The 13120-nt window shown below is 39.8% G+C and overlaps 1 protein-coding gene across 2 annotated transcripts in view; it reads left to right on the top strand.

The window, feature by feature from the left end:
• Positions 1-13120, top strand: part of MICU2 (mitochondrial calcium uptake 2) — a 241111-nt gene that overhangs the window by 149479 nt on the left and 78512 nt on the right. For both annotated transcript variants that reach the window (XM_033948674.1, XM_033948672.1), the window contains exons 5-6: positions 1736-1783; positions 8971-9053. In XM_033948674.1, the coding sequence (XP_033804565.1) occupies positions 1736-1783; positions 8971-9053 (131 nt within the window). The remainder of the gene's footprint in view (positions 1-1735; positions 1784-8970; positions 9054-13120) is intronic.

Below are 13120 nucleotides of genomic sequence, written 5' to 3'. Positions count from 1 at the left end.
GATGCCCCAAATATCCCAGAAACTCCCAAATGCACCCCCACACCAATGCCCTGAACTGACCAATTCTAATAGAAGCTCCACCACAATCCCACGCCCAGCCACTAAAGTTCTAAACCCCAAATCAGTCACTCAATGCATTCTCCAATGGGATTGCTGAACTTACAAAAAGTACTCTACCCAAAACAAAAAACCAAGAAAAAACAGCCACCACGAGGCACTCCAAACCCTATACGTTCACCTAGCAAAAACCAAGACAACCAACGCCAACCCAGGCAAACATCTGTCTCCATGGTTCACAGAACACCTAAGAACACTAAAAAGGAGAGCAAGGAAAGTAGAACACATATAGTGCAAAGCAAAAACTAAACAAACAAATAGAATGGACATAGCAGCATTGGAGGACTACAACTTATGGTCCTCAGTGTTACAAGCAGGCGCAGAGGTCCTGTCCTATATTTCTGGGATTGCTTTTGTACATCCCTACTGTTCAGAATGACATACCTATAGCACTAGAAAAAAGAGATTAGGTTCTTACCTTGCTAATATCTTTTCTAGTAGATAGATGTGTCATTCTGGAACCCCCACCCTGTCAGTTATTTACTCCGCCTTCCTACTATCTCAGTCAGGAAGCTATAAATGTTTCTGATTGGAATGGTTATTTCGATGTTTCAACTAATATGTTTGTTATACTTTCATATCAAAACAAATTTGTAGTTTGGGGAGTCTCCCCGTACCCCTACTTCTTAGGTATTCCTATATAAGGCTTTCACTTGCTTCAATAAATTGGCAGATTGTATAGTTTACACATGCTAGTTTCAAATCACTTCAGTCCTGTATATTACTTAGGTTAAGTGTAAAAGTAGGTAGATGACATTTAAAAAACCCTCAGCATAACATTTCTTGCAAGACAGCATCACAGCAGATGTCTTCACACAGTATTTACATATCCTATGTTTATAGGCTATAAACTGCTAATAAAATACTACATTGTGTTTGTTCAGCATTTTCATGTAAATCATTAGTTCAAAAGGGAAATACTGGAATTGTCCTTTATAAGCAGAAAAGAACATGTTCACCTTGTAGAAAGGACATTTTCTTGTTATAGAAAGAAAAAGCAGTCTTTTTTGGCACATGGCCCAGCTGGTACTATCAGTGTAATCCAGCAGCCTGTCCACTTTGTGTGTTGTAGTATTCCGCTTGAGAATTAGAGGCAGGTTATTCTCTGTATTTTCAAGACTGCCAAAGGATGAAATACTTTGATCCCACTGGAACACTTTAACTCTCAGGTACTAAATATGAAAATGTCTATTTAATTTATGTGCTCATCATATACGCATTGAATGTTTTCAATATAAAAAAGGTGTAAGATTTAAAACAGACTTTTTAATTAAAAGAACAAAATAAGCCTAACCCTCTTAATTAAGCTATAGCACAACACAGATGCTAGCTCAATATGTTCAAAATCATTACACTATGAACAGAAAATTTTATTCTAAACGTTGACTAAAATTATGAAGAGTTAAAAATAATGATCATTATATTCAAAGCAATGCCATTTATTTATCTGAAAGTACCACAGTAAAACAACAGTCTTGGAATATATTAGGATTATTTTCAATGTGTGAATTGTTTGTTATAAGGCATGAAATAAGATTAGGACATGATTTTATATATTTCAGTGTTTAATGTTGCATTGATCCAGTTTTTCATAGCTATTTTTTACTGTCTCTTCCAGGAGTGATCTGTTACACAGAATATTTATTTTTGCTGACAATCCTAACAAGTAAGTATCTAACTTTATCTTACAAATAGGAGAGGATATCAGCTGCTCATTCTATTATATAATCTTTACTTCCCAGTTATACTGTTTTATTGTCGCCCCTTTTTATCAAATTTTTTGAATGTACTCTTATCCTAATTAGCATGCCCTGGTGAATCAAATACACTTTTAGTCCTGATGGATGAAGAGAAGCCACCTCTGAGATTATCTCTCAGGACAGCTGCCACAGTAGTGGAGTCACCTTCTCTTCTTTCTCAGGCTTGAGTGTATTCTCTGTTTTATGATTCTGGGTCTTGTCAGATGACAGACTATTGCATGCCTTGCTATGCCCAGAGATCGAGGGCCAGCCCTGCCATTTCACTGTTATGCAGCAACCTGAATTATGAGTTTGCGGTGATCCAGAACATCTGTATCTGATATCGGTGAGCTACAATTTAATTCCTGGTATTGTCAACTTCCTTTGTCCCCTAATTTTCTATGTAGTGTGGGTTTTTTTTTCTTTTCTGTGAAGTGCTAACAGTTTTTTAAATCATCTCCTATCATTCTCAGCATTGTTAATCTTAAATTAAATTGATAGGAGATGGGGTACTGTGTTCTTTCATCTCAGAACATCTTGAAGTAGCCCACTAACATACAGCCTATATAACAAAGAGTGGTATTGGGGAAAGAATGCATTTTTTAATGATGCTGCTTTAAAGTCTTTATAAGGCAAAGCTTACAAGGGAGGCAGAGAGAAAATGCTGCTCAGAGGTACAAAGATCCACATAATGTCTCCCATTACAGTTGATATTTATGATGAAAGTTGGAACATCAAATAAGCACCCAAAGATTTTTCTTTATACACGCAAAAAAGAAGTTGCTTAAAATAGATTGTGATTGGTCGCACTCAGGCTGATGATTATAGGTATGCATCCTTCAACTGTTATAATTAAAAACATAAATGTCAAATTGGGTCAGACTGATAATCCATCAAATCCAGCATCCTGTCTCTCCAGCAGTGGTGAATCTGAGCCTCATGGAAATATCTGGCAGATTCTCAAATAAGAAGTTCTATTTCAGTGTTAATTTTCTTCAATCTGACTTGGGTTTAGAAATAGTTCTTCAAAGACCAATCTGTAGAATAATGGATAATAGAAGGGAGCATGCCACTTGTTTAAATTCCAGTTCATTATCTACTTGTGAGATGTTTGTTAAACCTGATTTAGCTACTGCATGGTTTTTAAGTAGTTAAAAATGGTTAGTTTTTGTCTTGCCCATATCTACTAGGAACTTGGTTAAGGAATCTGATCATTTGAGTTAAAAGCTTGCATTGCCATAAATGCCAAATAAATTCCTTTAATGAAGAAAAATATTTTATGAGTTGTCACATACAAATGGATGCTGATCATCTCAGTGTTAAAATGGCTTGATATAAATGCAATGTGATTTGTATTAACCCAAATAATTAGCTATACCTCAAGAGAAGTTGTTAGCCTGCAGATGCTCTCAAAACAAGCTAACATGTCAGCCAGTGTCTTGGTTGCAGCCCCTTATTCTCTATATTGTGCCCTCTGAGTCACAAAGTAATTCTTCTCCTCCCCCCTACCCCTAGCACATACTCATGGAGACTGTCAAACAGCTCAAGGGCTTCTCATCTCCAATGCCCCCATCCCCATTCAAGATCTTTGAGGAGGCTATGAACACCTAGATGCCTCTTTCCACTGGATTCTCCCACCTAACCAGAGTGGACAAAGGTTTAGCTAGGAGATAACAGAGATCTCTACTCGCTTCTGCACATAGAGATCTTACGGTCAAGATAGGACAGGAGTGATTTAGGCAAAGTGTTCAAGGAGAGTGAACACATAGAAGCTTTGAGCCTCTTTTGAAAATGTTGGATGGAGGAGGCCATTAGGATGTAGAGCCCTTTAATACCTCTGGAGGTATTCAGGTAGAGGGGCTATGCTGTTGAATGGAGGCATAATTTTTCCAGTAGATGTTACTTTGGGATGTGGATGTCCCCTTATTGCAGTCAGTTGTGTCTACATTTACAGCATTTAGTAAAACCAGGCATATCAGGCTCCCTAAGCCCCATATTCCAAAACAATGAATGGAGAAGGACTTCCTGAGATTTAGAAAACTTTTTAAAGAGATTTTCTTTGACTGCAACGATGCTGTTTGGGAGGAATGATTTATAATTAAACTGTGCTATCCAAAGCCTGATTTGTTAGGAAAAGAAGTAGGAAATACTTATATGCTTTCACTCTTAGGCTAATTTCATGTTTTGGTTTTAGGGTGACTATGGGTAAGCTAATTTTTGGGTCCTTTTCAAAGGTGCGTTCCTTTGGGTGACTTGTCATTTAGCATGTGATGCTCTGTAGCTCACCTTTGTAAAAAAGTCTGCCTTTGTGTATTAGTTGGAAAGATAACTGATTAATAATTTACCCAAAGTGGCAGTCAGTCATCAGAAGCAGTGCTGAAAACAAGCTGCTCGCAGCCAGCCCCAGTAGGGCCTTTCCTCTGACTTGTCAGAAGTGTTGCATCAGAGGAAAGGCCCTGCCGGGGCTGGCCTCAAGCAGCCTGTTTTCAGCGCTGCTGCTTTAGGTAAGAGAGAGAGGAAGGGAGGGGGGTTCATGGCTCAGGACCACTGCCACTTCTGCTGCTTTGGGGCTAGAGGAAGGGAGGGGGTGTTCGCGGCTCAGGACCATTGCCACTTCTGCTGCTTTGGGGCTGGAGGGAGGGAGGAGGTTAATATTGATCATTGAGATCTGACACGCCTTTCCCCTGTCTTTCTGAGCACAGCATTCCTCCATCTTTTCGATGGCTGGCTATCACATGCCTCACCAGCTCCTCAGTTCTTCAAGAGCTGATAAAATGAACTCTGCAAGTTGCCCTTCTGTGCAGGGGGGAGGGGAGATGGATGGATGTTGGACTCATAGGTGGGGGAAGAAGTGGGGGAGAGAAAGGGAGAGAAAAAGTGACCCAGAAAGAAGGGAAGAACAGATGCTATACTTACAAGTGGAGTGGGGGTATGATAGAGAGAGGAAGAGAGTGAGGTGAGAAGGGAGACAAAACTATTTTTACAGTAACTCTCAAGCAATCAGAAACTTCAGTTATCTGGCATCTACCAATTCCCATGGGCGCCAGATAACTGAGAGTTTACTGTATAATTATTGTGTACATATATGTGTATTTGATAAATTTAATTCTGCCTTTATAGAAGCAACACTTTTAATTTAGAAGGGTCAGCACTGAATGCATAAAAAAGCAAAATAGAAAAGCATGTATTAGGTTACCAAAGTAAACCAAATATGACCACAGTATCGGTAGCCTCTCCTGTAGAGAAAATAGCAAGTTTATCTAAACCCAACACTCACTGCCTTCTTCTGATGCTGAAGCTGCCTGGAATCCTGGGATCTACAGTGGAAGAAAGAGTTCAGCAGTACAGAAGTAAGGTCAGAAAGCTACAAGAGACAGGAACTTTTATACCTCCTGAAAGTTATCGCCCTACAAGTAGGTACAAGCCTTTTAGATCGGTGCAGACTTGTTTCCATCATATTTAGCCCTGGTCAGCTCAAGGGATAAAAACCAGGATTGAAAATTGCCATTTCTATCATTTAAATGGGGCAATTTTACAAGAAACTTGTATATTAGTGTTCTATATGTTCAAGTTGACACATATAAAATTGGCCCAAGTCTTCAGAAAACATAGAACCTATGCAATATGGGGGTTATTTTATAAAACAAAGTTACACATCCATAGCAGGCGGGTGATGTCATCCACAGAAAGTTTGTGACTGCCCGCACCGCACATGCATGAGTGCCTTCCCATCCGGAGCCAGGTCACGAGGTCATCAGTTTTTCATTTTCCGCGTAGTAAAGAAGGCGTATCTCATCTTCATTCCTTCAGGTTTGCCTTCCTGCTTCTTTTTTTCAATTATTTTCATTCTTTTTCATTGTTTATTGTTCTACTACCTTAATTTTAAAAATAAATTAATAATTACAATTTTTTTATTATTATTTATTTATTCATTTTGAATCTTTACAACAAGTGAATTAAACATAATGCAAACAATTTTCACATATCACTTGTATTTACAAACAAATATTCTTGTAAGATAAAATAAATACCCCTCTTTTTATCAGAATTCCTAATTCCATATGATATACATTTCCCACCCCACCCCCACATATCTGCTACTCATGTGCTAAGCTATCTGATCATTAGAGTAATTAATCAATGGTTCCCATATTTTTTTAAAATTATGAAGATTCCCTTGTTGTAACGCTAACATCTTTTCCATCTTATATATGTGACAAACTGAATTCCACCAAAATGTATAATTTAATTTAGTATAATCTTTCCAATTTTGAGTAATTTGTTGCATGGCGACCCCTGTCAATATTAATAATAACTTGTTATTATTTGCAGAAATCGGACTCTGAGTTCTCATTGCTGTACCAAATAATATAGTGTCATATGAGAGTCCTACATGGCTTTCTAATAATTTATTAATTTGGGGCCAAATTAGTTCCCAAAAAGCATTTACACAGGGACAAAAATAAATTAAATGATCTAACGTCCCAACTTCTAATCTACAATGCCAGCATCTATTGGATCTAGTGCTATCTATCCTTTGTAAACGCGTAGGGGTCCATAAAACTCGATGTAACAAAAACATCCACGTTTGACTCATAGATGCTGACTTTGTAGACCTTAATCTCCAGGACCAAAATCGTGGCCATTGAGACAATTAATAATTAAATTAATATGTTTCTGTGTTAAAGGGCCCTCAGGCAACTTTCAAACCTTTGCCTCTGCCATCAGCGTCCATGGTTTTTCAGCCTTCTTTCTATTCTACCACGTTCTTGTCCGTTCCAGCTGGCCCTGACTCTGGGGCTATATACAAATAAAGAACTAAAAGAAGGAGAAAAACAATAACAACAAACTACCACAAAGTTTTCTTCCTCTCTTTTATACATATTAGGCCTGGAGTCGGATTTCCAGCGACTTGGACTTTTCTGTAGTGTCGATCCCTGTCAGTACCAGTGGGCATCATCATCAAATAGCATCAGTGGCATATTTAGCATCAAGTCTATTTGAAGCATGCCTTTCATCGATGCCATCGCATGTCAGTGGAAAGGTTTCTGGGTCAGCCGCCAGAAGCATTTCAGAACCACTGCCCATGACCTTGTTGACATCTGCCTGTTAGAGAGGGAGGGAGAAATACTGTACAGGGAGGGAGTGTTGGGAATGGAGAGACGAGAACTGTTGGGGCATAGTATGGAGGGGAGGGAGAGATGGTGCACAAGGGGGAAGGAAGAAAGAGGGAAATTCTTGGGCATGGGAGGGAGGGAAAAGAGAGAAAGATATACAGTGGGAGGAGAAGGAGAATTGTTGAACATAGAAGCATGATGGCAGATAAAGGCCAAATGGCCCATCAAATCTGCCCATCCACAGTAACCATTATCTCTTCCACTCTCTCTAAGAGATCCCACATGCCTATCCCAGGCTTTCTTGAATTCAGAGTCTCTGTCTCCACCACCTCTTCCGGGAGACTGTCCCATGCATCTACTACCCTTTCTGTAAAAAAAGTATTTCCTTAGATTACTCCTGAGCCTAACAATGAAGGAGGGATAGGAAGGAAGAAAGAAGGGATGGGAGGACACTGGTGGGGAGGTGGAGTGGAAGGGACAGTGAAATTTCATGCTTCGAGGATGAGGAGGGGAGAAAGAGAGAACAAATGCTGGGCAGAATGGGTGAAGGGAGGGAGAAGCTAGGAATGGTGGCACCATGAGAGAGAGGTCGGGGTTGGCAGGCAAATGAATAAGCAGAGTATAGTGATTTCAGTGGGTAAATGGATGGTAATGGGGAATAGATTGAAAATGGAAGTGAACAGAAAAGTGGGTGAGCGAACAAGATGTAAATTTGATAGGTAGCTGAAAAGTAATGAGGAGAAGATAGAGGGTGAAATTTGAGTGGATTTAGGTAGAATAAAAATAGAGGAAAGAACTAAATGGAAAGGTCAATATGTCAGAGATAGTTATAGAGAGGGAATGGAACAAGATAAGAAAGTAGAAAAGACAAATGGACAGCAGCCGCTTGAACAAAGCATGAACAGAAGTCTCAATGTACATACTTTTTATAAAATACCCTTAGTTATAGATGTATGGCAGGTTCACTGCCCCATCGGTTGTGTTCAGTTTTGAAGACCATATCTGGCTAAGGATATAATAAGAATGGAAGCAGTTCAGAGGAAGAGAGCAAAAATGGTGGGAGGTTTACTTCAAAAGATGTACGAAAAGAGATTGGAAGACCTGAATATGTATACTCTAGAGCAGTGGTCCCCAACCCTGTCCTGGAGGACCACCGGCCAGTCAGGTTTTCATAATAGCCCTAATGAATATATGCAGATCTTTCTCATGCATATTCATTAGAGCTAGCCTGAAAACCCAATTGGTCTGGTGGTCCTACAGGACAGGGTTGGGGACCACTGTTCTAGAGGAGAAGATGATGCAAATGTTTAAATACTTGAAAGATATTAATATAGAACCAAATATTTTTCAGAGAAAGGAAAATGGTAACACTAGAGAGCATAAATTGGGCTGTGGAGGGCTTCAATGGGAACTCCAGTAATTTAGAACATGAGGGCGGTGTTGGGCAGAATTTTACAATCTGTATCCCACAAATGACAAGATGGTTTGGATAGGCTGAAGTGAGCATCGATGGGAACTCCAGTAGTTGGAACCCAAGATATCGAACTTTGACAGTAACTTCAGTAGTTCCGGACGGACTTGTACAGTCTATGACTCAGTAATAACAAAGAAAAAAGGGAATTCAATGTAATCATACATTTATAATTAGTGTTTAACTATTGGGTAGACTGCCATCATTTATTATGTTACTGTGTTATACATAAGTGTAGCTGGAAATGCAGGACAGAGTGACGCTAAATGTGAGAATTTTATAAAATACACACATGGCAATTTTACTAGCACATTGCACAAAGTTATGCCAGCTCCAAAGCAGGCACATAGGCAGATATGTTGCCTTTATAAAATACATGCAATTATATGTACCTACTCTATCTAGACTACCTATTATAAAATTACTTTTCCTATGTCTTAAAAATAAGAGGAAACCTTTGAAATATGATATCCTATATGAGTACCTTTGTGAACTCTAATATGTATTATTGTATACATTATCCCAGAGCCACAAACTGGATTCCATATTGCTTTTAAAATGCTGGATACAGATGGCAATGAGGAGGTTGAGAAGAAGGAATTTTTTAAGGTAAGCAAACGTCATTTTTCCTTCTACAGGTATCTTTCCATAATTTCTCTTTTCAATGCAATTTTCATATTGGTTTGAAAATATGGCCCAATATGTCTAGCAAATTAGAAATGCATTATGAAAAAGGACTCAAAAGATACAGTTTTAATTCTTTAGACTAGAGGTTGGTTGGTTGGTTTGGGGTTGTTTTTTTGAGAGGAATTGGAGTTAACCAATTGATTTGAGGTTGCAGCTGTTCAGTACCAGGGCTAGGATATGGTGCCATGAGTTTTCATTTTCAATTAGTAAGGGGGAGGAAGAGATTCTTTCCTCTAGTTCAGTGGTCTCAAACTCAAATCCTATGCAGGGCCACATTTTGGATTTGTAGGTACTTGGAGGGCCTCAGAAAAAATAGTTAATGTCTTATTAAAGAAATGAAAATTTTGCATGAGGTAAAACTCTAGTTTTGGCTAAGTCTCAATAATAATGTAATTTATAGCTGAAGAGACATTTCATCAAGAAACTGTTTTATTTTACTTTTGTGATTATGATAAACATACTGAGGGCCTCAAAATAGAACCTGGCGGGCCGCATGTGGCCCCTGGCGGCGAGTTTGAGACCACTGCTCTAGTTTATATTCCATCCCAATTTATCTGGCCCAGTCATTGCAGCCCTAATTCTCAGCTTGATCCTTAAATCCAGTCACTAGTTGTCACTGTTGCATTGATGAATATGATTTTCTCCCTTAGGACCTATAAATGTGATTAGCGCGCGTTAATCGGTTAGCGCACCTTAATTTTTTTTTTTTTTTATAAATCTTTATTCATTTTCATATCTTACAACAATAAAAAAAAAAAAAAATTTAAACAAATCACTTGACAATCTTACTTATAATCATTAAAGTATAAAAGAATTCCTTCCCACCCCCATCTATTAATAATATATCAATTAACAAATAACATATTTCCCAATCCAACCCCACCTATATCTTATATAATAACAAGGTGTTTAAGGATAGCGCACCCCGCAATCCAACAGTTTTGGAGACATCTTGGCCTATATACCACATCGCTTTGGGGAAGGCGATGGCTTCCGCAACCGAGGGCGTTATTTGGATTTTATAATATAGCCTCGCCCAAACCCAGGGGAATGTCAGCATTTATCTCCAGAGCCCTCTTGATGGGAAAAAAAGCCATCCTCACCAACTGGCTCTCCCGTGATCCCCCGTCATACGCACAATGGAGATCCCTAATGATAGTGCACGCAACACTGGAGAGACGCATGGTGGGAGACTTGACTCTTGGCCCGGGTCGCAAATTTTGTCAGTGTGGGAGCATTCTGGCAGGACCTCACACCGCGTGCTCGCAGTAGACTTTTGAATCTTTAAGATTTTATTCCCACTCTCAGCTGTTGGACTGGCCATGGATTCTTGGGGAGGGGGGGATGGGAGGGGAACTGATTATATTGTTGAAAATGTTATTTCCTGAATGGTACTACTGTTTGTATTTGCTTCTTACTGCTGGAATAATAAAAATCATTTAAACATAAGGTTAGCGCACCTTAGTAAAAGAGGACCATAGTATCAGATAGCATATAAAAGGGCTCGATTGACAAAGCTGCACCAGAATCATTAGTGCAGCTTTGTAAAAGAAGCATAAAAACAATAAAGCCCATTCAATCTGCCAAACACTCCTTGCTGCAATACTACTGATTCTACTTAGTCTCCAAGTTTTCTCTTTTCTTTCTCCATAATTCCTCAAATGATTTTCTTTGTTTTTCCTTTGATTTCTTTAATTGTAATACCATTTTTGCTTCCTGTACTGCTTCTATCAACCTTTCTGGGTTAAATGCTTTTTCATGTTGTTCCTGAGTTTACCTTGTCCCCCATCTCATTTCATGATCCCTAGTTCTACATATAATAAAATATAAAATGCAGAATATTATTTTACAGAATCCAAGTGCACTATTGTACTAGGCAATTTTCTGTTCCCTCAAACAAAGACATTGTAAAGTCCAGTGTTAATGTCTAGGTCAATCTCACTGTGCCTCTTCAGCCTTTCCATGTTTTGACATTATGCTGTGTTTCTCATGGTAAACTTGAAGTGCATCTGAATGCTTCCATATGAAATGTTTTATGTACATTTTAGCCTTATTTTGTGAAATTTGACAATGAACATAGAATTTGACAATGAACTTTGACAATGAACATAGAACATAGTAATTCTTTATCAACAAGCAGAATATTATGAAGCACACAAGCAGGTGACGTCACCACATGGTTGTTGGGAAGGAACAGCTTTGCCAGAACTCAGAACTTAATGTAAAGTTCTGAACATATAAAGCATTTCTCAAAGACAATAGTCTCCTTAGCCTTTATATTTTCCCTTTGCCAAATGGATGCAAAAGCTCTTCCATATTTTTTTGAAATTTCTCTCATGTATAGTTTTCTGCCAGTTTCTGTTGTCTTTAGATCTCTTGATAACATACTTTTCTTTTTTTGTTAATTTTTTAAGCCTGAAGAGCATAGCACAGACAGGTTTTAGGCCACGCACTGAGGGCCTGATTCTCCAAAGTGCGTCCCAATTTTAGGCAGCTGTAGGTGTCCTACAGCTGTCTAATCAGCCAATCGGGATGCACATTTTTTTTAAAAATGCTCCCCAGGCAGGCCTGAAGGCGCCTCCGGGAGCCTAGGGAGACCTGCAAGATGCCTAAGCTCGCCTAAGGGCCTTAGGCGGACCTAGGCGGCCCTACGCGTCTCCCTAGTAGAGGAGAAACGCTAAAATGTAGGCCAGCAAAATGCTGGTCTACATTGTAAGTAGACGCGGCCGCTATACTTATTGCGGCAAGGGATCTCTCTGCCGCTATAAGTATAGCGGGCCGCGGCCTGTCCGATCGCTGGCAGGAGGATGCCCAATCCCTCCTGCCCGAAGACGCACCCTCCCCCCCCCTCCCGACAATATCGATCGCTGGCAGGAGGGTGCCCAAACCCTCCTGCCAAAAGATGCCCCCCCCCCCCGACAATATCGATCGCTGGCAGGAGGGTGCCCAATCCCTCCTGCCCGAACACACACCCCCCCGGCGCTAACAACCCCCAAACCTCCACCCCACCAAACTAACCTTTTTTTAAGGCCAGACGGTTCTTGCCCGTCCAGCCAGCAGGCCTGCCTCGTCGAAATGAGGCGGGCCCGCCCCTTCCTGGCCCATCCCGCCGAAGCCTAAGGCCTGATTGGTCCAGGCTCTAGAAGCCTGGACCAATCAGGCCTTAGGCATAGCGGGTCCGCCCATCCCCACTAAGTCTAAGGTCTGATTGGCATCTTACAGTTAATTTCTTGTGCTTCTTTTCCCTTAGGGCATTGTGAGGGGTTTTGTCATACTAATGTGTATTGGTAATCCATTTTCTATCAATTGTATTAATTCATATTTAAAGCATTTGCACTTTAGATAGGATTTGTTATAGAGAATAGATAGGGCACATTCTAGAGAGTTTATAGAATATATGTCAAATACTTTTTCTCCCCGGAACAATTGTTTGACCTTGATTTTATTAGTATTTGATTTATAGGGTTTGCACATTAAGGACTAAATGATGGATGACCAGGGAAGAAAAGGGTACATCAAGGAAGACAAACAAATTGCAGACAAACTAAATTCCTTCTTTGCGTCTGTCTTTACAAAGGAGGACGCTGCAACAATACCAGAAGCAGTGAAAGTATTCAAAGGAGTAATAGAGGACAGCCTCACCACAGTAGAAGTGGACTTGGACCAGATATACTACCAGATCGATAATCTTAAAAGCGACAAATCCCCTGGACCTGATGGAATTCACCTGAGAATCTTAAAAGAACTGAAGGTTGAAATCGGAGAGCTTTTGCAAAAACTTGCCAACCTGTCAATTAGAACTGGACAGATACTGGATGATTGAAAGATAGTGAACGTCACGCCAATTTTCAAAAAAGGATCAAGAGGAGAACCGGGCAACTACAGACCTGTGAGTCTTACGTTTGTCCCTGGAAAGATGGTTGAAGCACTGATTAAAGATAGCATAGTCCAGCACTTGGATACACACGACCTGATGAGAGCCAGTCAAC

The sequence above is a fragment of the Geotrypetes seraphini genome, chromosome 6, assembly GCF_902459505.1.
Source record: "Geotrypetes seraphini chromosome 6, aGeoSer1.1, whole genome shotgun sequence".
NCBI lineage: Eukaryota > Metazoa > Chordata > Amphibia > Gymnophiona > Dermophiidae > Geotrypetes > Geotrypetes seraphini.
The sequence above is the reverse complement of the archived record's forward strand: the minus strand, read 5'-3'. Positions and strand labels throughout refer to the sequence as shown.